The following is a 24,263-nucleotide window of genomic DNA, read 5'->3' as shown; positions in this document are numbered from 1 at the left end:
GGAGCCTCCTTGGCTGGTTGGAGGGCTGCTGGGACTAACAGGAGGGCTGTGGGAAGCCCAGACTCCGCTGTGTGGAGCACCCACATGCTGGTTAACCCCCAAGGCAAAGCAGAGAGGGCAGACTGAGGACTGCTCTAGCAGATGCTCAGTTTCCCCACTCTCTCCCCAACACACCTCAGCATGAACCAAGGGAACGCTCCAGCCCTGCTTACTCCACATCACAGCAATGCAGTGGAACTAGGGCTGGCTGCCAGGACCAAGGAGAGAGCTCAGCCAGGGATTCAGACCTGGAGCAGCACCTGAGCAAGACAAGGGCAACAACTGCTGGCATCTGCATAGGTGACACATCAGAGGCAGCTCGGACCTCTGTCTGTGGCGGACCCATCGCCACTCAGGCCCTGTCAGCAGCAGAGAGCCTATTGCTTCCACACTGCTCCACTGTGGGGCAAGGGTCTCAGTGCTGGGAGGGGAAAGCACCAACTTAAAGACAACAGAGCTGTCCCTTAGGGCTTCTGCCCCAGCAACTTGGGATCCAATCCCCCCACCCTCCACTACACAGGGCAGTGATGGCCACTAAGTAGAGGGGAACCCCACCTCACACTCGGCAACAGCTCTAGCCCCTCCATCTCCAGCCTGCCAATACTGAATCAGGAAGAAACAGACAATACAAACACACCTATCACTAGTAGTTAAACTGAATTTTTAATTAAAAAAAAAACTCCCAGCAAACAAAAGTCCAGGCCTGGATGGCTTCACAGGGGAATTCTATGAAACATATACTGAACAGCTAATAGCTATCCTTCTCAAACTGTTCCAGAAGACTGAAGAGGACACAACACTCCCACATTTTACAGGGCCACCATCACTCTGATACCAAAACCAGACAAAGACACTACAGAAAAAAAAAAATTACAGGCCAATATCTTTGATAAATATAGATGCAAAAATCCTCAACAAAATATTAGCAAACCAAATCCAACAATATATAAAAAAGGGTTCTATACCATGCTCAAGTGGAATGTAGTCCAGTGATGCAAGGATGGTTCAACCCCTGCAAATCAACCAATGTGATACACCACATTGACAAAAGGAAGGATAAAAATCACATGATGAACAATAGGCATATGAAAAAATGCTCAATATCACTAATTATCAGAGAAATGCAAATCATAACTACAATGAAGTATCACCTCACACCAGTCAGAATGGCCATCATTCAGAAGTCCACAAATGACAAATGCTGGAAAGGCTGTGGAGAAAAGGGAACCCTCCTACACTGCTGGTGGGAATGCAGTTTGGTGCAGCCACTGTGGAAAACAGTATGGAGATTCCTCAAAAGACTAGGAATAGAGACTTACCATAGGACCCAGGAATCCCACTCCTGGGCATATATCCAGAAAGAACCCTACTTCAAAAAGACACCTGCACCCCAATGTTCATAGCAGCACTATTTACAATAGCCAAGGCATGGAAACAGCCTAAATGTCCATCAACAGATGACTGGATAAAGAACAAGTGGTATATTTATACAATGGAATAATATTCAGCCATGAAAACTGACAACATAACACCATTTGCAGCAACACAGATGTTCCTGGAGAATGTCATTCTAAGTAGGCCAGACAGAGAAAGAAAAATACCATATGAGATTGCTCATATGTGGAATCTAAAAAAAAAAAAAAAAAAAAAGAACATAAATACAAAACAGAAACAGACTCATAGACATAGAATACAAACTTGTGGTTGCCAAGGGGGCGGGGGGTGGGAAGAAACAGACTGGGATTTCAAAATTTTTAGATACTGACAGGCATATGCAGAATAGATAAACAAGATTATAGCACAGGGAAATAGATACAAGATCTTGTGGTAGCTCACAGAGAAAAAAAAATGTGACAATGAATATACGTACATTCATGTATAAATGAAAAATTGTGCTCTACACTGGAATTTGACACAACATTGTAAAATGACTATAACTCAATAAAAAAAAAAAGTTAAAAATAAATAAATAAATAAATAAACTATAGCCAACCAAATAATTTCCTTGCTTTGCTCCCTTGTCTTCTATAAACACCCTTCCCCTAGTTCCTGTCAGCAGAGTGCTTCTAACCATTTTTGGTTTGGTGCAGTCAGCTTCACATCAGTGTTTGCTCAAACTCTTCAAGATTTTAATGTACCTCAGTTTATCTTTAAACACATGTAAGGCATGTAACATTGCCTGGACATAGGAAGAAAGAGAGAAAGAGAGGGAGGGAGGGAGGGAGGAAGGATGGAAGAAAGAAAACTTTTAAACTACAGTTGGCCCTTGAATAACACTGAACTGCATGGGTCCATTTATATACTGATTTTTTTCCAATATGTAAATACACAATCCAACACTACATAATCCATAGTTGGTTGAATCCACAGATGCCCAACCATGGATATGGAGGGCTGACTGTAAAGTTATACGTGGATATTTTACTGCATGAGGGTCCCCCATTGTTGTTCAAGGGTCAATTGTGTTCATTAGCATTTTATTAAATAATCACTAAGTAATAACGCTGACTATATAAAACTGAAATTTACTATACATATGTATGTATGTGTGCATGTATGTGTATACATATACATACACACTTACTTTATATAAATATTTATACATATTGCGCTTCTACAATAAACCCAATTGCTTAGTTTCCCCAGGGTTTCTTGTCTTTTGTATCCTGAGAACCAATTCGAGGGAAATTAACAACATAATCTATATGGAGAAAAATTTAAGATGACAAAGAGTAAAAGTTAAGTCAAACTAGATGTCAAACCATAACTAGTTATCTATTTATTTGTGGAAGATGTAGAGTTATTGAGGCTCAAAGGGAAAAAACTAAAAATAAATGAATTCCGAATTTCCAAATCCAGGTTATAGGTACAGAGAAAAGTAAGTTTGGTTTACTGATCTGTGATATTATCAGAGGATGTCCTGTCTCTCAGTTTGACTGACTCATCTATTCTCACCTATGTTCCTACTGAATACATGTGAATGAATATGTATTCATATTCACAGAACAAAAATGAATCCATATTTGGGCCCAATTCAAGAAAATGGTCAAAGTAAAGATAATTTCCAGAGACTGTTGGCTAAACCTTAAATATATATTTAAGAAAAAGATGTATCACTTATCTCACAATCAATCAACCAACCATGGCAGCAAGTTACAACAGGGCACCATCTTATCAGAACTGACTCTTATTTCTACTAAATCTGTAATCTTAAGGTTAAAGGTACATTCAAGTGAGTTTCTGTTTCTTTAGCATGTGAACTACTTAATATTGTCAGGTGCCCCTCTGCTCATAGACAGATAAAGCACAAAAGAAAAATGCGAATGATATAAATTATGGTATTTTATTACTTAAAAATGAAACTAAAACTTTTAATGATATACTGACCAGTACAAAATGTAAAGGTTTCAGCAGAGCTTGGCATATTTTTTTTTCTTTTAATTGGGGGAACTTTTACAGTTGCAATGTAAGGAAGCTAGCTGTGGGGCTGAAGATAGTTAACTGAGTTTATAACTGATTTTCAGGCCATAAAATTACCATAAAAGTTCTTTGCAGCTTTAAGATATACTTGTAGTTGTACTTTGGCCAAAGGTGTCTGTGGCACTTCAGCAATTCCTTTATCAAAGAAAATCAGTCTCTCTTCAGGAATGTTTTGCTCACTCGGCTATCATTCACTAATATTTACATCACAAGCCTGAATTTTAACTTTTCCAAAATACCAAGGTAAATTTTTCTGGAATAAATTAAAGTTCATAAATATTCAGAAGCTGCTCTCCGGTTACTTTAACACCTCAGTAAGTCGTGCATAACAGGAAGATCTGTACATGTCGGTTCATTTATGATTACACTGTTTACACTCCAGTTTTTCCCCCCCACTTCCTCATCCATGTCCCCAGATCTGACTCTTCTTTATCTTCTAGCTGCCACCTCTATTTCTCACATCTCTTTTAAAAAAACTGTTTTAACTCCTGTCCATGTCAAATATAAAACTGATGCCAGGTAAAACCTGAAAGCGAAACTCACCTCAGCCGGTGGATCACAAAGTCATTCCAGTGTCTTGCTATATATTCTTTTCATTAATTTCTTCCTTTCACCACATAACGTCTGAAAAATAAGAGAAAGAGGAGTCAATGACTCAGCTACTAGACTTTTCCAATACGTACACTTTCTAAAGCGCCTACGTGGCCAAAATTTTTCCTTGAGAACCAAGAAGATGAAGGGCTGACTTTCTTCAGCCATCCTGGTTGCTCTGCAGCGGATGCATATATAAGAAGCTCACCAGACAGACCAATACCAGAAATGGAAGAGAAGACACTTCCAGAGACACCGAGCAGTAGTTGGCGCGTGTCTGAGCACACGGTCGGCCAGACTCTAGTGAGTCTGCGCACGCGCTTTGCTCCCAGCATCCTCCTGGGGACTGGAGTTGCGCAGGCGCACCAGGAGCCCGCTGTTGCCGTTGGAGACCTGCGAGACCTGAGGAGCCTGAGGGCCGGCTGGGTCCTGGGCGCCTTGGTCCCTCAGTGATGGCGGCTGGGCAGGATATGGGGACCCGGCCCTGAGGGCGCCGCCAGCTGAGATCGGCATCTTCAGCCGGGCCTGTACTGGCGGGAGGCCGCAGACTGGGTGCTGGACAAGCTCTCCCGGGCAGGGTGACCCGCCCACCCGGGGACCCCTCCTCCTTTAGCCAGGGTCTGGACCTCGGAGGGCGAGAGTCGATCCTTGGGACCTTGAACATGTAAAATGAGGGGTAATGATGTCGCTTTGCTTACGGGATTTGTTAACTTAAAAGCCACAAGGAGGCATGGAGACAGATTTCAAGGCCTCCCCACCCCCACCCTCCTGTGTGTCTCCTTCCCTCCCTGTGCGGAGGCTGGAAGGCCGGGCCTCACTACCCTCCACTGCCTCCAGTCTTTTTTTTTAACTGTAGTTGATTTACAATATTGCACTAGTTTCAGGTGTACAGCTTCAGATGCTTTTCCATTATAGGTTATTATAAGGTATTGAATGTAGTTCCCTGTGCTATGCAGTAAATCCTTGTTGTTTATCTATCTTATGTATAGTGATATGTATCCTCTAATCCCAAACTCTTAATTTATCCCCTACCCTTCCCCCTTTGGTAACCGTAAGTTTCTTTTCCATGTCTGTGAGTGTCTTTCTGTTTTGTAAATAAATTGATTTGTATTCGTTTTTTAGAGTCCACATATAAGTGGTATCATTTAATATTCATCTTTCTGTCTGACTGACTTCACTTAGCATGAAAACCTCTAGGTCCATCCATGTTGCTGCAAATGGCACTTCTATTTTTTTATGCTAACTAATACTCCATTGTGTATATATACCGCATCTTCTTTTTCCATTTATCTGTTGATGGACACTTAGGTTGCTTCCGTGTCTTGGCTATTGTGTATAGAGCTGCTATGAACTTTGGGATGCATGTATCTTTTCAAATTAGAGTTTTTGCCTTTTCTGGATATATGCCCAGGAGTGGAATTGCTCAGTCATGTGGTACTTCAATTTTTAGTTTTTTAAGGATCCTCCAGACTGTAATCTGTAGTGGCTGCACCAATTTACACCCCCATCAACAGTGTAGGAAGGATCCCTTTTCTCCATACCCTTTCCAGTATTTGTTATTTGTAGACTTTTTGAGGATGGCCATTCTGACCAGTGTGAAGTGATACCTCATTGTGGTTTATTTCATCAAGGTTGAGTCTCTCAGTCACAGCCCAGGACTGGCCCTGGACATAGAGAAATGAATTTCTGGACTTCTGGGCGCCCACACTGACTTGGGAGCGAATCTTGAAAATCAAGTTCAGATTGCACCATAATATAAAGTATGCACAGAATATCAGGGGGTCAAGGAGAGGAGTATCTAACAGACTCGTGAGGCAGAGGAGGCTTCCCAGAGGTCTCTGTGGCAGCTGTTAGGGTTGAAACTGAGGGAGTGGCCAGGATGAGGCTGAGAAGGTGGGCAGGGAGCAGTTCATCTAGGGCTTTATAGGCCCTGCCAAAGACTTTGAACTTTATTCTGAAGACAGTGAAGAGTTGCATCCCTGCTAAAGATAGAGAAGTGGTTTCTAGACATGAGCTCTCTGTGACTGTTCCAGAATTTTATGTAAGGCAAGTTTATGGGGTGAGGATATGGGTGAGAATTAGGGACAGGGACTTACCCTGCAGCTGCCTTTGGTTTAGTTCTGGGAACGCCAGAAAATAAAAACAAATAAATGATTTATTTTATTTTTATATTCTATTTTTAGTTTTTAACTGGGTTGTAGAGTAAGAATGTAGAACTTTTTTTAAAATTTAGCCATCATTTACTCCAGGAATATATTGTAGCATTTCTTCCTTTCATCAATTAAGCTGAGGATTTTAAACACACACATACACTTTTTTTCTTAGTATTTTAATGAATACCTCATTTGGGGTGGTTTTGGTGAGGGCCTGATGGAGGCTAGAGTGATGCTAAATTTTCTACTTACCAAGTCACCCATGGTTCTTCCACTATCAACTATGAATGTGAAAAGAACCTTTCTATATACACAAAAGGACTTATTTTATTATTTTCCTTTTCTCTGAAAAATGACAAATAATAGCAATCTAGGTATGGCTTTTCTTCATTACTTTATATATCGATTCTGTAATTCTGTCTTTTAAGCAGAGTGATTAATCTTGGTTACCTATAGGCCTATACTCTTTCTTTGGTATTTCTCAAAGGTGATGTTAGAATATATAAAGTTTACCATTATACTTCAGTTATTAACATATTGTTCTCTCTATTTGCTATCACCAGCTCCTGTATTTTCACCCTAGCCTTTTCTGTTTCTATACATTATAGAATTTAGAGACATTCAAGAAATCAATTTTAGAAATCAAAGACTCATTAAAATAATCGAATCATGAGATTTTAAGGGTGCAGGGAATGGCAGATCATGTGGTCGAACTCCTCCCTCATTTCTGGACGGTCCAAGGCTTAAGTTTTGAGATTATCCATTAGATGATCACCTGGATGGCCAAGTGGCATAACTCAAGTTATTGACCTAAGTGGGTCATGTTGGAAGATGTTAAACAATGTAATTTCAGACGCACAAATGGACAAAATCCCAGAAGGGGATACAATTATTAGCCAAGTTTTTATGTTCCTGTAAATAAGAAGGTGATATAAACACCAGGGAGAAATGCAGGAATAACAAGAAAAACAAAACCAAAAAAAGGCCTTTAGGATTTTGGAAGCAACTTTGATAAGTTCCTTCTCTGAGGGAGGAAAAAGTTCATCCACATAGAATGAAGAACTAGGTAGCAAGTATGTGTCAGAAAAGTCACAAGCCAGTGATGAGCTTAAGTCCAAGAACTCAGTTTTAAAAATGCAAACATGGCATTATGCAATGCATTGACTTAATTATAAATTGCAAATGAATCGTTAAAAGCTTTACTGAAAATCCTCTAACACTCTTTCCTGGGTGTTCTTTATACTTTATCATCCGGAGACAATTTCACTACTCAGGGAAAGTGTCTGTAATATGCCAATATTTTTTAGTCGCAGAGGGAGGCTTTTCAGTTATGGAAGCTGTTAATCAGAATAGGTGAATGCAAATTGATGCCTCTAACAAGGCATGAAAAGCAGAAAGTGATTGCTTCTGAGTTTGGGGAGGTGGTTGCAAAACAATAGGAAATGAAACAAGTATTCTCTTTTGAGCAAAGCATATGTATATGTGTTTTGTATTGTTTTGTAGAAGTTTGCTAATAAAGATATCATCAAAGATTAGAGACATAATCATCTAGAGGAAATGCTGGTAGTATGGCTTCGTGTGAGTGTTGTTCAAAAATCTCTACAGCAGATGCTCTTGTCTTAGGGGTAAGTAAGACTTCTCTTTGACTAAATTCAGGATCGCACACTATTTCAATTTAATAAGGAACATTCTTGAATCTGAAGAGGGGCAGATTTGGTCAAGTCAAAAGGGTAAAAGGCTTTTTTTTCTTAAGTATTGATTGTCTTCTACAAATTTGATGTCATTGCCCTTCATAAACAAATATGTGCTTAGATATAAATGTACTGACTAAATCAGTATACACAGGGTAATAGATGAATCCAAAAAAGGAAGAGAAGGAAAAAAAAGTGTTTTTTAACTGTAGAGGTATCTATTGCTGATTTTTTTATTTTTAATTTTTTATTGAAGTATAGTTGATTTACAATGTTGTGTTAGTTTCTGGTGTACAGCATAGTGATTCAGTTTTATATATATATATACTCTTTTTTACATTCTTTTTCAGTATCAGTTATTACATGATACTGAATATAGTTCCCTGTGCTATACAATAGGACCTTGTTGTTTATCTATTTTATACATAGTAATTTGTATCTGCTAATCCCAAACTCCTAATATATCCCTCCCCGCCTTCCCCTTTAGTAATGTAAATTTATTTTCTATGCCTGTGAGTCTCCTGTTTCATAGATAAGTTGATTTGTATCATTTTTTTAGAGTCCACATATAAGTGATAAAATATTTTGTCTTTCTCTGACTGACTTCACTTAATAAGAGAATCTCTAGGTCCACCCATCTTGCTGCAAATGACAATAATTCATTCTTTTTTATGGCTGAGTAATATTCCATTATGTATATGCCACATCTTCTTTATCCATTCATCCTTTGATGGACACTTAGGTTGCTTCCATGTCTTGGCTATTGTGTATAGTGCAGCTATGAACGTTGGGGTGTATATGTGTTTTTGAATTAGAGTTTTCATCTTTTCTGGATATACACCCAGGAGTGGAATTGCTCAGTCATGTGGTAGTTCCATTTTTTTTGTTTTTTAAGGAACCTCCAGACTGTTTTCCATAGTGGTGGCACCAAATTACATTCCCACTGACAGTGTGGAGGGTTCCCTTTTCTCCATACCCTCTCCAGGATTTATTGTTTATGGACTTTTTAATAATGGCCATTCTAACTGGTGTGAGGTGATACCTCATTGTAGTTTTGATTTGCATTTCTTTGATAGTTTAATGCTGATCTTTTAAAATTACCATATTGATGTCTATGCAGTAGGATTATTATTAATTTGTCTTTTCTATTAAATTATCAACAGAATTTATCTAGCTCTCTTAATAAACACAAAGGAGTTATGAAGATCACATCTGAAGAGGAAAAAATTTTTCTGATGGATATGAAGTTTTCATTTAAATTTGGCTACTTTGTAGACCAGTTGTCTAAATCTCCTACCTGACTCAGGTTTTTTGGCTTCTTTCAAGTCACAGACCTCTTTGGGCTAGGAAGAAAGCTCTAAATCTTCTCCCCACACTTAGGCACATATCATAATCCTCTGCACTCATTGTTGTGTGTATGTGGGTGGGGAGGCCTATGACCTCCTGGAACCCATGCATTGGCTCTAGGTTAAGAGTAATTTTTAAATAAGAAAACTCATCTTGTCTTTCTCCACATACTAGCAGCCTTGCTTTCTTGTAAGAGCCCTTTACAAGATTTGGCTACCTGGATATTTCATAGTTTTGTATTTAACAGTTGCAAACCACATAAAAGGAGATACCATTTATCAAGCCTACTCACTCCTTTTACAGTTAACAGAAAGTGATGTGGAATTAATATTCTTGAGACTGATATGCTTATTCAAGAGGTATTTACTGGGTGACTGCTGTATGCTGGGTACTGTGTTAGAGGCTGGTGGACAACAAAGGGACTGTTGAAGTCACGCTCTCAAGAATTTTGAGATCTAATAGAGGATTTACTCCCAGTCAAATCCGAAGAACCTTTGAAAACAATGCAATTTTTCCAAATTTGATGTAGGGGAAACCTTAAAAATCAAACTGTAAATGCATAAGGTTGTTACCAAGAAAAGTGGTTTTTCTATACGAAAAGAACAATTTCCCTAAAACATATCTTTAATATTAGCCAATTGCATTTATGTGTTTCATAGATTACTTGCTTTACAAAGAGCTAGAACTATTTTTTTAACATTTTTTATTGAGTTATAGTCATTTTACAATGTTGTGTCAAATTCCAGTGTAGAGCACAATTTTTCAATTATACATGAACATACATACATTCATTGTCACATTTTTTTTCTCTGTGAGCTACCACAAGATCTTGTATATATTTCCCAGTGCTATACAGTATAATCTTGTTTATCTGTTCTACATTTTGAAATCCCAGTCTGTCCCTTCCCACCCCCACCCCCTTGGCAACCACAAGTTTGTATTCTATGTCTATGAGTCTGTTTCTGTTTTATATTTATGTTTTGTTGTTGTTATTGTTGTTTTAGATTCCACATATGAGCAATCTCATATGGTATTTTTCTTTCTCTTTCTGGCTTACTTCACTTAGACTGACATTCTCCAGGAACATCCATGTTGCTGCAAATGGCATTATGTTGTCGGTTTTACAAAGATCTAGAACTATTAAAGTTAAACACTGAATAGCTTCATATCAAAGTTTATATGAAAGTGAATATAATGTACCCTCTGAAGTTTTTAAAGAGTAATTAAAAATGTGATTCAGTAGGCAAAATAGCAGTATACATATAATTCTGAAATAAATTTATTAGTACATGTTTATTGGGTATAATTATCTTACTACAAATTAAAATTGAGTAATGATTCTCCCTTGCCTTAACCTATTCCCTGTCCAACAGGGAGACCTGGTGCAAGTAAGTCTACTCTGGGTACTCTTGGCATCTCTGTGTTGACTCGACCTCGCCTCTGCATGCTTGTGAAAAAGATCCCCACTAAGTGTGCCTGGAAGGAAAAGAAGTACCCCCACTACTCTCCTCTCATGCCACTACTTGCTAGTTAGGGGTATGGCCAGTAGCAGAGTCAGACTGTCAACATTCTCATGGGAGAATTCACCAGAATTATTACTGAACAGTCTGATGATCCAAGTATGGCTGATTCCTCTTTGGTAAACCTCAGTACTTCCTGCTTAAGGCCTTCTTTTTGAACTAACCAACCCAGGGATTTCATGGTTAGGTGCATTGCTATTTTACTTTCATCTTTTGTAAAAATGTTGAATGTGTCTTATAATTAACAATTATTGGAATTATGTTATAAATCACATGGTTTCAGTACTAATAGCATTCTCTTCTCATAGGCTATCCAGATTATGATTGGCATCTTTAATGTTCTCATGTGGTATCTCCTATTGATTTTGTATATGGGACAAATTAAAGGAGTCTTTGGGACATATGAACCTATAACTTACAGAACAGGATGTTCTTTATGGGGAATTATTGTGAGTAGAATACATTTATATGGATTAACATTCAGTAAATAATATTCATGTAACTAGTGGAGCATAGGGCACAATTTCTAAACAAAGTTTTCAGGAGAATTAAGTAACTAAATCCCATGTTGATTATTTATTCAAAGTCAAATTTCTTTTTTCAACAAATATTTATTGAGCACCTTTAATTTATCAGTGCTATTACAAGAGATAAAGAGATGAGTGAATACACAGTGACAACCATAGGTTGAATTGTCCTCAGATATGTGAAAGACAGAATCTTAAAGTACAATATCCATTAACATGCTTAATTTTCATGTTTAGAGTCTTTACCTTAGGTTCCTCACACAATGCGTCTATACTCACACATTTTCTAAATTTGTCATTACCTGCACTCTTCTATGGCTTCTAGACAGCCATAGGTAGTAGGAAAGTCTGGAGAATGTGACACCCTGGAAACCAAGTGATCAAAGAAATAGAGAAATATCAACTATATTAAATTTCATTATGTTGCCAAATAAGACAAGGACTTAAAATTGACCGTTGGATTTAGCAATATGGAGGCCAACAATAAACTCAACAAGTAGTTTCAGTAGAATGGTGGGGCAAAAGCCTGATTGGAATTGTTTTAAAAAATAATAAGAGGAGAGGAATCAGAGACAGCAAATACAGACAACTCCTTTACGGGCTCTGGTGTAATGGGGTATAGAGAAATGAGGAAGTAGCTGGGGGAACCTAGGGTCAAGGCAGGGTTTGCGTATTTGTTTCAGTCAGTTTGCAGTATCATGTCTTCCATTGAGGGGACTGAACCAGAAGAGAGAAAACTAATGATGTATGAGATAAAAGGGTGAAGGGAGGGGTTATTAGAGTCATGGACTTGTGTAGGTAAGAAATGGTGCATTTTAATACACAAATAGCTAGGACTATGGACAGTTCATCTTTAGCAGTGGTTCTCAACTAGAGGTGATTTTTTTTTTTTCCCTCAGAAGACATTTGATGTTGACCTTTCTAATTTTCACAGCTGGGGGTGTAGATCTAGTGGGCAGATGCCAAGGATACTGCTAAGCATCCTATAATGCACAGGACAGCCCCCAACAAAGAATTACCCACCTTTAATGTAAATGGTATCAAGGCAGGTAGCAGGAGGGAAGGTAGAGAAACAGAGAAAAGACAAATTTTATAGTTAGCTAGTGGCATGTTGGAAGCCGGTGGACTTTTCTTCTGATGGCTTCAAATATCTCAGTGAATCATGAGCTGAGAGTGTGAATGAAGAAATGTTGGTTGGTTGAGGAGAGAGAAGATGATAGGAAATCATCGGCCAGGAAAAGTGAGAGAGTGCATGGATTGTAGAAAGGTAGTTTGACTTTCATGCTGCATTAAGGACTTGCTTAAGCTTTTGGCATGTGATTGTATAGTGAGGTGGGTTGAGATGGTTGTGTACATCTTTCTCAGGCTGTGTTCGACTGCATGGGTACAGGCATGTAGTAAGAAGGAAAAGTGCATTTAATCAGGATCCCGGTTTAACCATAAAACTGTGATCAAACAAGAAAGGTGCAAAGGAATTGAGAATGTATAAAAATGAGCATCTTAATAATTGACCATGGAATTTAAGCTGGTGAAGGAGAGAACATAACAGAGGTAAAGGGCTCAAATTATAGATCCAGATGGGGTCAAAGAATTTTTAGGGTTGTCATACTGCAGAGCATGAACTAGAAAGAACGTGTAGGTCAGAGTGGGACAATTAAAACTGAGCTGTGAAAGGTGTTACTCTCATTGACAAACATGTCAAGAGAATGAATATGGGAGTGAGTGACTGAGATAAGATGGAGTGAAAGGATTAGAGGAGAGAAATTCAAAGAACTACAAGCCCAGGGTACAAGAAGCATCATAGAAGTATATATTGAAATTACCAAGGAGTAGGCGATGTCAGAGAGAGAGAGAGCTAAGAGCTAAACTCATCTAGAAAGAGAAGAGTGACCAAGGGGGTCCGTAGATGACTTCAAGCAGAAGGGATAGTGGGTGATAGAATCTGACAACCTCTGCTTCACAGCTGGAGGAGACAGAATGCATGGAAGTAACAATAAGTAAGGGGGTCACTTACCCATGCTTAGAATCAGTGATGTAAGGGCTGTAGGAGAGAGGATGGCCACCGTTTGAGAGGGCTGTAGGGGAGTTCCCCTGCCTTTGCACCTTGGCTGACAGGTGTCAGAGCATTGCCTTGGAAAACAATAGGAGAAAAAGAGTGAAAGTGCTGACAAAATCCAGATGAATGATTCACGTCTGTCATTTATGTTATAAAAATAGCATAGTTAGCTCCTGTATTAAATTATCTACAAGTTCAATTAAATTTAATCCAATACAAATCTTCTGCTTTAGGTCATAAACTTTGAAGGGCATTTTGTAAAGTACATGGTTTGGTAATCTAGTTAGCACTAGTTTAAAATTCACAACGTATTTTCACTTTATATTCTGAACTAGTTCGTACCTTCACTGTGTACCTTCTTCTGTGTAGCTTTTGCTACAGAATGGAATGCTTGCTGATTATGTAGATTTAAGTTATCCTTGAGGAGTTAGTAAGCTTCAGGCTTGGCCTTCCTTTATATGGTGTATACTACAAATGCTATTTTTCCAGAAATTAGCCTTTGACTTGGATCTTTGTCAAAGGCACTAAAACAGATAAGACAAAAGGAATATTTCTAAGGGATTGTGCAACCCACATTCGAACAATATGACATAGTTTTACGCTTCTGGGAAACAGACAAAATTGCCTAGTATGAAATAATGGAACCTCTTTTTTAAAAAAACAAAGGTAAAAACACGAATAGCAGCTATTACCTTAATAATGGCTACAGTCTCACTTAAGAGCTGTATTGTGTACAAACACAACTTGGAATAGAGTTATGGACTACTTTTTCACATGTGGATATATACACAGTAGTTAATAACCAGTGGTATCATCTCAATAGGAAGCATAGCATTAGAAGTAAGAATTGAACTAGTTCAGAAAGTACACACAGATATAAATAACTTGGTCCCTGATTCAGAGCTGCTTAGGTCATCTTAAGTCATTCCACAACCCACTGCCTGAATTATGCCCAGTGTCCCTTATATGTTTCTGTTATTAGTGACTCTACTATTGTCTTTTACCGCCTGATGTAAACTTGTCCTGACCCCTTCTACTAAAACTTTCTTATATTTTTTTAACTCTGAGTATTCTAAAAACAATTGACTTAGAAGAGGGAGTTGTTAAAAGTATATTTTAATTTGATGAGCATTATCAATGAGTATTTATAAATATATGTTTTTATATCCAGTTTATCATTTCAGGAGTCTCCATAATAAAAGTAGCAAGGCATCCAACTCAACGCCTGGTAAGTTAAAATGTTTAGGTACCCTAGAAATTGCTGGTCACAGAGCTAACAGGTGGTAATGAAAAGACACTGAACATCTAAACAATGAAGGAATCTACCCTACCTGTAAAATCAATGAAGAAATTAAGTGAAAACCCAGAAGCACATAATTTACTGTAGATAAACATGCTGTATTAGTTAGAATTATATTGTGTAAAGATTTCTAAGTTTAAGTGTAGAGGTTTTCTTTTTTTGGCTTGGTATTCTACCTTTTTTAACATTGTATGAATTTTGCTGTTAGAAAAAATTTAACAGGACCTAATGCCTGTGTATGTGTGTGTGTGTGTGTGTGTATATATATATATATACACATACATACATACACACACATAATACTGCTGTAAAACTTCATTTTCCTAACTATCCAATTTGGAAATAGGATTGTATCTTGTAACAAAATAGAAGATCTATGGTATAGGTGGAAAGATACTGGGAAGAAAAAAATCTTAGACTCTTAGGGCTAAAAGATACGTTAGAAATTAATTAGTCTGCTCTCATAATTGTACAGATAAAAAACTGATATCCAAAGATATTGATGGATTTCCCCAGAGAATGAAAACCGAGGATTAAAATTCATTGAATCCTATTTGGCCTGTTTCTACAAGCAATCAGTTTTCATCTTTTATTTTCTTTTTGCAGTGGAATGCTTTCTGTTGAAATCATATCTTATAAGACTTTTTTCCAAGTGACTCAGAAGATTATAAAATAAAATAATTTTGAGCCCAAGTGGAAGATCGATGCTTATTGGTGTGATGATATTTCAATGTTTCCTCCAAATTAACCAGGTTTCATATAAACCACAAAAAGATTTTACTCTAATGGCAAGCATACCAACACTTCTAAAGCTTTAGAAACTAGATCAAAATTTTAACTAAGTGATCTTATTCAGCAATGCAAACTGTTTAACCAAATTGTTTTTTCTGAGTATAATAAATTTACCCCATATCTTCTTTTCAGCTTATATGTGCCATGATCATGAACATCTTGTGCATGATTACTGTGATTATTGCAACGGTTCTAACAGTATTAGAGTTGTCTTCTTTTGATTCTGTGTCATATAGGAATTTTGGACAAGCGGTAAGTGATCAATTCTATAGTAACATCTTAATTTCAAAATTATTCTTTTCAGAAGTTTTGAAGTTTTAGGAGGTAAAATAAGGCTTTTGTTGGTCCTCATTAAATTCTTTGATTTAGTAGTCAGCTCTTGATTGAAAGTTTTAATTAAAAAATAACTCTAATGTAATTTTTATAAATATTAATAGGAAATTTGATTCTTGATATGCTCAATTAAAATAAAGCAAGCAAAAGATTTGAAGGCTTCAGTGATAAGTTTTATATATATATATACACACACACACACACACACACACATATTAGGATGATTCTCTTAATGAAAGGAAAGTACAATCCTAGACCTTAAAACCATTCCCAAAATCAACAAAAGAATTCTGCTATTGATGCATGAAGTTGGAATTGTATACATCTAGTAATTTTTGGTTTAACATAAATATTTTCATATACAGCCTACTTCTATATCTCACATGAATTTTGCTTTAAGTCCTCAAATGCTGAATGTACATGAATCTACTTTGCTTCCATTTAATTAAATATCCAATCACATACTTTGTACCAAAGAATTAACTACAGTTCTTTTTTAAGATACAACATTCCCCAATAAATGTAAATCCCTTTACTGATATCACAGTAGATTTATTTCACTTGTGTTGGCTTAAAATTCAGAATCATAGAATATTAGTGCTGCCAAAGATTTTGGCAATACTTATTAAAATCTTCCATTTAAAATGAAAACAGTTTAGAGTGAAGCTTCTCTTTGTTACTGAACAACAGAACAAAACAAATAACAATTTGGAAATTTTCAATTCACAGTAATTCTAAGTAAAAGAGTCACTGTAGGTGAGGGATAAGCTTCCTCCTGCTTCCCTATATACCCCTGTCCATACCTGCAGTATATTATAAAAGGGACCGTCAGGGGAAAGGAATCCAAGGTTGGGGAACAAAATCCTAGAAGACAATAGGATGATGAGAGAAGATGCAATAATACTTCCAAACAGATTATCTGTAATGAATGATGTTTTGATTTAAATAAAATAAGCGTGCATCAGATTTTGCCTGTAAGTTGTAAGAAAATTTTACATTTGCCCTGGAAATTTTGTCTAGATATCTTCAATTCTAATTTCAGAGGCAGAGATAGGGAGGGGAGGAATCAATTTAGTAAGTATAGAATTCTTTCAAGTTATTTTATCTTACAACTCTTACTCATAAGCTTATAATCTCAGTTTGAGATAATACGGCATAACTGCCAAGACTTAACTTTTGCAGGAAGTATTACAAGCCATTGGACACTGTATTTATCTGACCTGAACTCAGTACTAATGATGTTTCACAATCTCCCAAGCACACAAGTTTCAGCTCTGTTTGCTGTGATGAGTTACACAAAATGAACTTACATATGCTGTGTTTTCCTAGACACATTATAGAATTACATACCTAGGCAGCCAATATTTTGCAAGAGTTTCCATACTCCAGTTTTTCTAACATAAGCAAGTGGCTTAGCTAAATCCACAAACTCATCAAGTGGTCAGTGTTCTCAGGTAGGTTCAGCCATCCCCCAAAGTCCATGCCTCTGAAATATACTTCTCATATAGAAAAATGGTTAACAGTATAAATCCAGAACTAGGCTGCCTTTATTCAGATGCTATCTTTCATACTCACTGTGTCTGACCCCTGGGACAAGTTTTTTACTTCCCCATTTCCTTAGTTTCTTTATGTGTAAATGAAGGAAACGCTAACTAAAGCTCTAGGCAATAAACTAGGGGGATGAAAGTAGGAAAATGAAGCAGAAGGTGCAGGAATAGAAATTCCTGGGGAAATCAAACAGTGAAAGAGGCTTCCTTGTTCTTCTGTTTCCCTTCTTTTCTTTGACGCTTATATTAGGAGCTCCTTCTGTGAACATATTTGCATTTATTAAAGGTAATAATGCAAGATGTCTCCCTACTTTCTGGTTTCAGAGACTCGGGAGAGAAATTTCACGTGTTTTACTGGGCTTCTACCCCTTGGAACTTTGTATCGCATTCACATACACGATCTTTGGCTGTATTGGTTTGGTAAGTGTTTATCTAACTGTCTGGCAAATCAAGAATGTAGATTTATTTCTAGTAAGCAGACACTATGAGGAGATAAAGTATTCTGATACCTGGTTGGGACTAATAAAAATGGAATATGTGATAATAGTTACTTCACTTTTTAATTTTTTCTTTATTTATAAAATTACAAAAGTAATACATGAAACAATATTAAAAAGTAAAAAATTGTAAAGGTTGTTGTCCTCTTAATGTAGTCCTAATCATGCTTACATGTCAAAATCTACACAAAAAGGCACATATACAGTTTTCTTTGTTACTAATTGTGTAATCATATTGTTTTGTCACATACATTTTCTCAGCTATCATATACAGCTTTCCACTTGGGAGTTTGAGACTTACAAATGTTAGCTACTATATATAAAAAAAGATTTAAAAAAAAGTTTCTTCTGTATAGCACATGGACCTATGTTCAATATCTTGTAGTAACCTTTAATGAAAAAAATATGAAAATGAATATATGTATGTGTACGTGTGACACATACATTGTGCTGTACTCCAGAAATTGACTCATTGTAATTGACTGTATTTCAATTAAAAAATAAACAGCTTTCCATTATAAAGCATATCTAAACAATGCCTTTTAATAGCATTATACTTTTCCTTAGTATTTATTTTAACATTCCTTTATTGCTGCTGCATATTTAACTTTTTTCCAGTTTAAATTATAAGCAATGATGCAATGACCATCCCAATACAAATATCTTTGCATACAAGACTAGTATTTCTGTAGGTGGTTAATTCCAAGAAGTGTAATTGCAAGTTTAATATTTCAAAATGCTGTACTAATTCACAATACCACAGAAGTTCATGAGACTGGCTATATTCTCTCATGCTTAAAAAAATTAGATATCCAACATTCATGCATTCTTTCACAAATAAGGAAAGCCTACTTTTTACTAGGCATTACATTTACTAGGCATTTTTACTAGGCACTAAGGGTACAATGATTAACAAAACATCCCTACAATCAGGGAGCCTACATTCCAGTGATGGAGAAAGACAATAAACAAACAAATATATAATAATGTCAGGAAGTTCAAAAGTGTCATAGAGTGAAATAAAACACAGTAAGGAGATAAGGCAAAGACTGACTTACATGGGATGCTGTCTGAGCAGAGGCTAGCTGAAGTGCCTAGGCAACTAGGAGACTATATGAAGAAAGGTTTTCCAAGAATAGGGAATGGTAGGGCTTCCAGAATGTCTGGGTGTGGATTTGACAAATTTCCCTAAAAAGAAATTATAAAACTGGACAAAATTGTCAGTAAACAACCTTTTAAAGATTCTGGAAATTTACCAAAGCAAATTGAGAAGTGTTTGTTTAAGAAAATGTATGGAGACTTGATAAGAACAGGGGATGTCTGTGACATTTTAGCTGGGGGCTGCTTCAGGTCCTTCCGATTCACTCCTGCAAACCCAGGTTCCATTTCATAGAAGTTTCCCTGGGTGAGTCAGACTGAGGACCAGCAGCCTCACTGCTGGAGAGGGCTGAGTTTACTTGGAACAGAGCACAGAAAGTTTATGACCAGGGATGTTACTAAAACAATAGTTATCTCAGTTGCAGTCTGGAAAAACCAATATAACACCTAGTCTAACTGAGATTACAGTACTTGTCAGGGCAAGAAATTGGCAACCAGCCAAAAGTTAACAGGGAGACTCTGAGAACAAAATAGCCAAAGTGGGCCTTGATAATATCCCATTTATCCCTCGTGGCCTGAAGACTACAAATGCGCATGGGGCAGTGCGTGCTGTGCACTGAGGAGACTAGAGAGGGTCCTAGTAAACTCACCGCTGGCTGAGTAAGAGGCCTTGCAAACACAGAGTAAACACTGTGACAGATTTATAAATGGCCTACACTTTGAATACTTTCCTTAAGCTACAACGATTCATTGACAAAGGTGGTTGTCTTACTGGCTTAAGGTGTATATTACTTCGCTAGGGCTACCGTAACAAACTGCCACAGACTGGGTGACTTAAACAATAGATACTGTCTCACAATTGTGGAAGCTGGAAGTCTGAGATCAAAGTGTTGGAAGTGTTGATTTCTTCCAAGACCTTCTTCCTTGGCTTTCGGGTGGTTTATTCTCTCTTTGTCGTTACATGGTCTTCCCTCTATATGTGTCTGTGTCCTAATTTCCTCTTCTTATAAGGACATCAGTCATATTGGATTAAGGCCCACCCTAATGACTTCATTATAACTTCATTACTGCTTTAAAGACCCTATCTCCAAATACAGTTACATTCTGAGGCACTAGCGGTTAGGACTTCAACATGAACTTTAGGGGAACATAGTTCAGCCCATAACAAGGTGTTTAAGCATAACTTCTGACCACTCACTGGCTGATCACTTATGCAGACCCAGGGGAAAAACCCAAGGAAACCAGCCTTAAAGATAAAAACAGAGATTTAAAACTGGAAAAAATGTAAGTAGATATATCAGAGGCCACATACTGCAAGGAGTACAGACTCCACAAAATTGATAGAGGCAGCTCACAGAAAAGAAGCAATAACAACCACTGCAGAGGGAAAATGGGACAATCAGAATCCAAAGTCGCTACAACATATTATCTAAAAAACTCATTTTTCAACAACAGCAACAATGTATGACATACAAAAAACAGTAAACAGTGACCCATATACTTGGGAAAAAAAAGCAGTCAATAGATACAGTCTTTTGGGAAGAGGGGAAGAAAAATGTTGGACTTTAATTAAAGGAAAACATGTATAAAGAATTAATGGGTGATATAATAGCTCGTTAAATAAGAGTATCGGTGTCTATAACCTTGATTGTGGCAATGGTATCAGAGTGTTTGTATATGTCTAAATTCATCAAATTGTACACATGAAATGCATATAGTTCTTTGTATTTCAGTTATGCCTCAATGAAGCTGTTACATTTTTTTAATAAGTACAATAATTAAAAAGATAGAAATTATTGAAAAGAACCAGATGGAAATTCTGGAATTTAAAAATACAGTTACTGAAATGAAAAACTCAGTAGAGGGCTCAAGAACAAATCTGAGCTGACAGAGGGCAAAATCAGAAAACATGATAGAACAATATAGACCATCCAGTCTGGAGAACAGGAAAAAAAAAAAAAAAAGGAACAGAGCCTCAGAGGTTTGGGGGACACCAGCTAGTGCACCAACGTATGCATAATGAGAATCCCTGAAAATGAGGGAATAAGAAAAATAAAGAAATAATGACCAAAAATTTCCCAAATTTGATGAAAAATATTCTATCCATTGAAGAAGCTGAATGATCGCCAGTAAGAATAAACACAAAAAGATTCACCTCTAGGTGCCTCAGAGCCAAAGTGATAAAAAGAAAATCTTAGGGGGAGGGTATAGCTCACGGGGTAGGGTGCATGCTTAGCATGCGTGAGGTCCTAGGTTCAATCCCCAGTACCTCTTCTAAAAATAAATAAATAAACCTAATTCCCTACCAAAAAAAAAAAAAAAGGAAAAGAAAAAAAATCTTGAAAGCAGCAAGAGTAACATGAATTCATGTGCAATGTAACCACAATAAGATTAACAGCTGACTCATCAGAAACAATGGAGGCATTAAGGTAGTGGGATGGCATATTAAAGTGTCGGAGGGAAAAGCAGTCAGGCATGAATTCTATATCCTTTAAAACTATCCTTCAAAGATGAAGGTGAAATAAAGACATACACAGATGAACAAAGACAGCAAATATGTGGCTGACAGAACTTCATTACAAGAAATGTTCTTTAGACAAAAAGGAAGTAATATCAGATGCAACTTAAATACACATGAAAGACATAAAGAGCGTCAGTAAAGGTAATTGTGTAGATGAAAAGCAGTGTAAACATATCTTTTGCTCTTTCTTGACTGACTTAAAAGACAATTGCAGAAATTGCACTGGACTCACCCAAATCTTCCAAGATAATCCCCTTATGTTAAGGCCATGCTATTATCAATCTTAATTCCATCTGTCACAACTATTCAATTCTACCTTATAACATGAAAGCAGTTATAGACAGTTTTTAAATGAATGGATATGGCTTTGTTCCAGTGAAACTTTACAAAACAGGTAGTGGGCCAGATTTGGTTCATTTGTCATAATTTGCCAACGCCTGGTATTTAGATACATATTTTCTCCTTTTTTCTCTGATATTTTAAAAGATAACACTATATTGTTGATTATATAACATATGTAGGTGTAATATATACAGCAATAATAGCACAAAGGAAGGGGAAGGAATATAGCTACATGAGAACAAAGTGTTTATATTTTAATGGAATTAAATTAGCATTCATCTGAAGCAGATTGTGATAAATTAAAATGCATATTGTAATCCCTGGCCAATGACTAAGAAAATCCAAAAGATTATAGTAAAATAAAATTAATAAATTAAGATAATACACAGGAAGTACTTAATTTTTAAAAAACAGGTAAAAGAGGAACATAAAAGACATGAGACATATAGAAAACAAATAGCAAAACGTCAGACATAAATCCAACCTTTTCAAAAATGTCCTTAAAATAAAACTACAGTGAGATATTAGGTGCCTAACAGAATGACTAAATTTCAATATATAATTCTAAGTGATAATAAGGACTATGGATGTAAGAAATTTCTCACACACTTCTAGTTGGAATAGAAATTATTGCAACAACTTTGAAAACTTTTGGGCATTATTTACTAAAAGTTAAGATGTGCATACCCTATCAGTAATTTCAGTCCTCATTATATACCCAACAGAAATGTGTGTACAGACGTAGCAAGAGACACTTCCGGGGAGGGGTGGAAATATATATATATATCAGTATTATTCATAATAGTCCCAAAGTGGAAATGCATTCAGTGAGTAGTGAATATATTTAGTCTACAACTGTAATAAAATTCTGCATAGTGATTAAAATAAACTATATCTACACTTAACAACATAGATGAATCTCATATATATAATGTCAAATACCAAAAGGCAGGCTCAAAAATGCATACTTTTAATTTCCATTCATGTGAAGTTTGAAATCCGGCAAAACTAAAGCTAAACTATAATGTTCGGGGAAGGATGGAAGCTATTGGTAAAATTAAAAAGAAAGGATTGATTACCTAAAAGTCAAAACGACAATTACTTTCAGAGGGAAGGAATAGGTAATAATTGGGAATGTCACGACAAGGGGACTTTTGTGGTGCTGGCATCTGCTCATGTTGCAGAAGACCATGAATATTTTCTATAAAGCTCTGGGAGTATACCAAAGGTTAAAAGTGGTTCAATAGGAATTAAAAGAGTGGGTTGAGATAGAAAACAAAAAGAGGACAAATGGCATTTTATTCTATAAGTAATAGTATTGCTTATATTTTTTTTTAAAAACTATACTTATTACATATATGATTGTAGGAGTCATAATGTGGCTTATGAGAGGTTAATTTTTTTTTCAGTGTCGCAAAAATGAAGAGACTTTTGCAGCTGGTACAGAGGAAGCTGAGAGTGCTTTGTAAATCCTTAGAAATGTTGAGAATTTTCCTGGTGCTCTTACCTGATGTGGGCCCTAGTGATATCTCGGTGTAACAAGCCTGCTACAAAGCCCACAGATTTTTTGCAAAAGAAAATGCAAAACAAATTGGAATTTTTCTTTTCGGTATTCAAGAAAAGTCTCTGCGCATATTTTTGTAGGCTCCAAGTGGAAAGCTTTTCCCTAATTAAGTATGCTATTATTATAAGGAAGACTTTATTTTCTAGGCACTCTAGCATAGCTGTCAACTGTACCTAATGGAGCTCTTGTAAGAGACCATAAAAAAGATGTGTGATTGTCTCTACATGCAAGCTGCATAGACTTGGAGCAAGATATTGTATCATTCTTAGGAGAATTTTAAATAATTTATGCCTCTACATGTAAAGAGTACATTTCAGTCTGAGTTATTCTTCCTGAACTAGCTTCTACCTGAACAAAGTATGAATTAAAAGGCATCCAATTCATAGTCCCTTCATTATTCTTTGACTGCTCCTCTCCTCATTAAAATTCCCTTCTGCCCTGAAAGTCTCTGCTGTCTTTCATCCCTTTCATTCCCCCTTGCTTCTTATTTCTTCTCATTGCTTGGATCACCTGTTCAATTGCTTTGCAAAGCAAACAGGCTGCTTTTCCGCACTAAGGAAAATTTCCGAAGGATTCGTTGTGAATTCAGATTCATCCTTTCTTCAAATGTGGAACAGAACTTCAGGAAGCCTTGCTCAACAATATGAATCATGCCAATGAGTATGTGTAACTCTCTTTTAAATGTGCTGCTGTTTCTTTTTGGTTTTCTGCCTTGTCTCTCAAGAGGTTTCATCAATCATTATCTAATACTACAAATTAAGATTTTGTTGTTCTGGGAATTTCAGTGCTTAGCTCATGTCTATCAGTTTAACACACATTAACTGAGTGTCTATTGTGTATCAATGAATATATTAAACTTCAGAAT

At 36.7% G+C, this 24,263-nt stretch overlaps 1 protein-coding gene and 1 long non-coding RNA gene across 2 annotated transcripts in view; one reads left to right on the top strand and one right to left on the bottom strand.

The window, feature by feature from the left end:
• Positions 1–4,405, bottom strand: part of LOC123617235 (uncharacterized) — a 32,141-nt gene extending 27,736 nt beyond the window's left edge. The window contains exons 1-2 of the long non-coding RNA XR_006725368.2: positions 4,319–4,405; positions 4,063–4,143 (exon numbers count right to left, since the gene is read on the bottom strand). This is a non-coding gene — a long non-coding RNA (uncharacterized LOC123617235). The remainder of the gene's footprint in view (positions 1–4,062; positions 4,144–4,318) is intronic.
• Positions 4,406–7,831: 3,426 nt separating this feature from the next.
• On the top strand, positions 7,832–23,303 carry MS4A13 (membrane spanning 4-domains A13). Its single transcript, XM_074373008.1, has 6 exons — positions 7,832–7,888; positions 11,130–11,270; positions 14,576–14,632; positions 15,629–15,748; positions 17,701–17,796; positions 23,244–23,303. Exons 1-6 carry the CDS (start codon positions 7,832–7,834, stop codon positions 23,301–23,303), a joined length of 531 nt encoding a protein of 176 aa, XP_074229109.1.
• Positions 23,304–24,263: the final 960 nt, after the last annotated feature.

The sequence above is a fragment of the Camelus bactrianus genome, chromosome 10, assembly GCF_048773025.1.
Source record: "Camelus bactrianus isolate YW-2024 breed Bactrian camel chromosome 10, ASM4877302v1, whole genome shotgun sequence".
In the NCBI taxonomy this organism is placed as follows: Eukaryota; Metazoa; Chordata; class Mammalia; order Artiodactyla; family Camelidae; genus Camelus; species Camelus bactrianus.
This window is presented reverse-complemented; position numbering and strand designations above follow the sequence as displayed.

What these genes read in the sequence shown, in the direction of transcription:
- MS4A13 (XM_074373008.1), top strand. Translation starts at nt 7,832, where the DNA reads ATGGCTTCGTGTGAGTGTTGTTCAAAAATCTCTACAGCAGATGCTCTT. An exon ending in ATAGGAATTTTGGACAAGCG is followed by an intron (nt 15,749 to 17,700) that starts GTAAGTGATCAA and finishes TTCTGGTTTCAG; the next exon opens with AGACTCGGGAGAGAAATTTC. An exon ending in TCTTTGGCTGTATTGGTTTG is followed by an intron (nt 17,797 to 23,243) that starts GTAAGTGTTTAT and finishes TTTTTTTTTCAG; the next exon opens with TGTCGCAAAAATGAAGAGAC.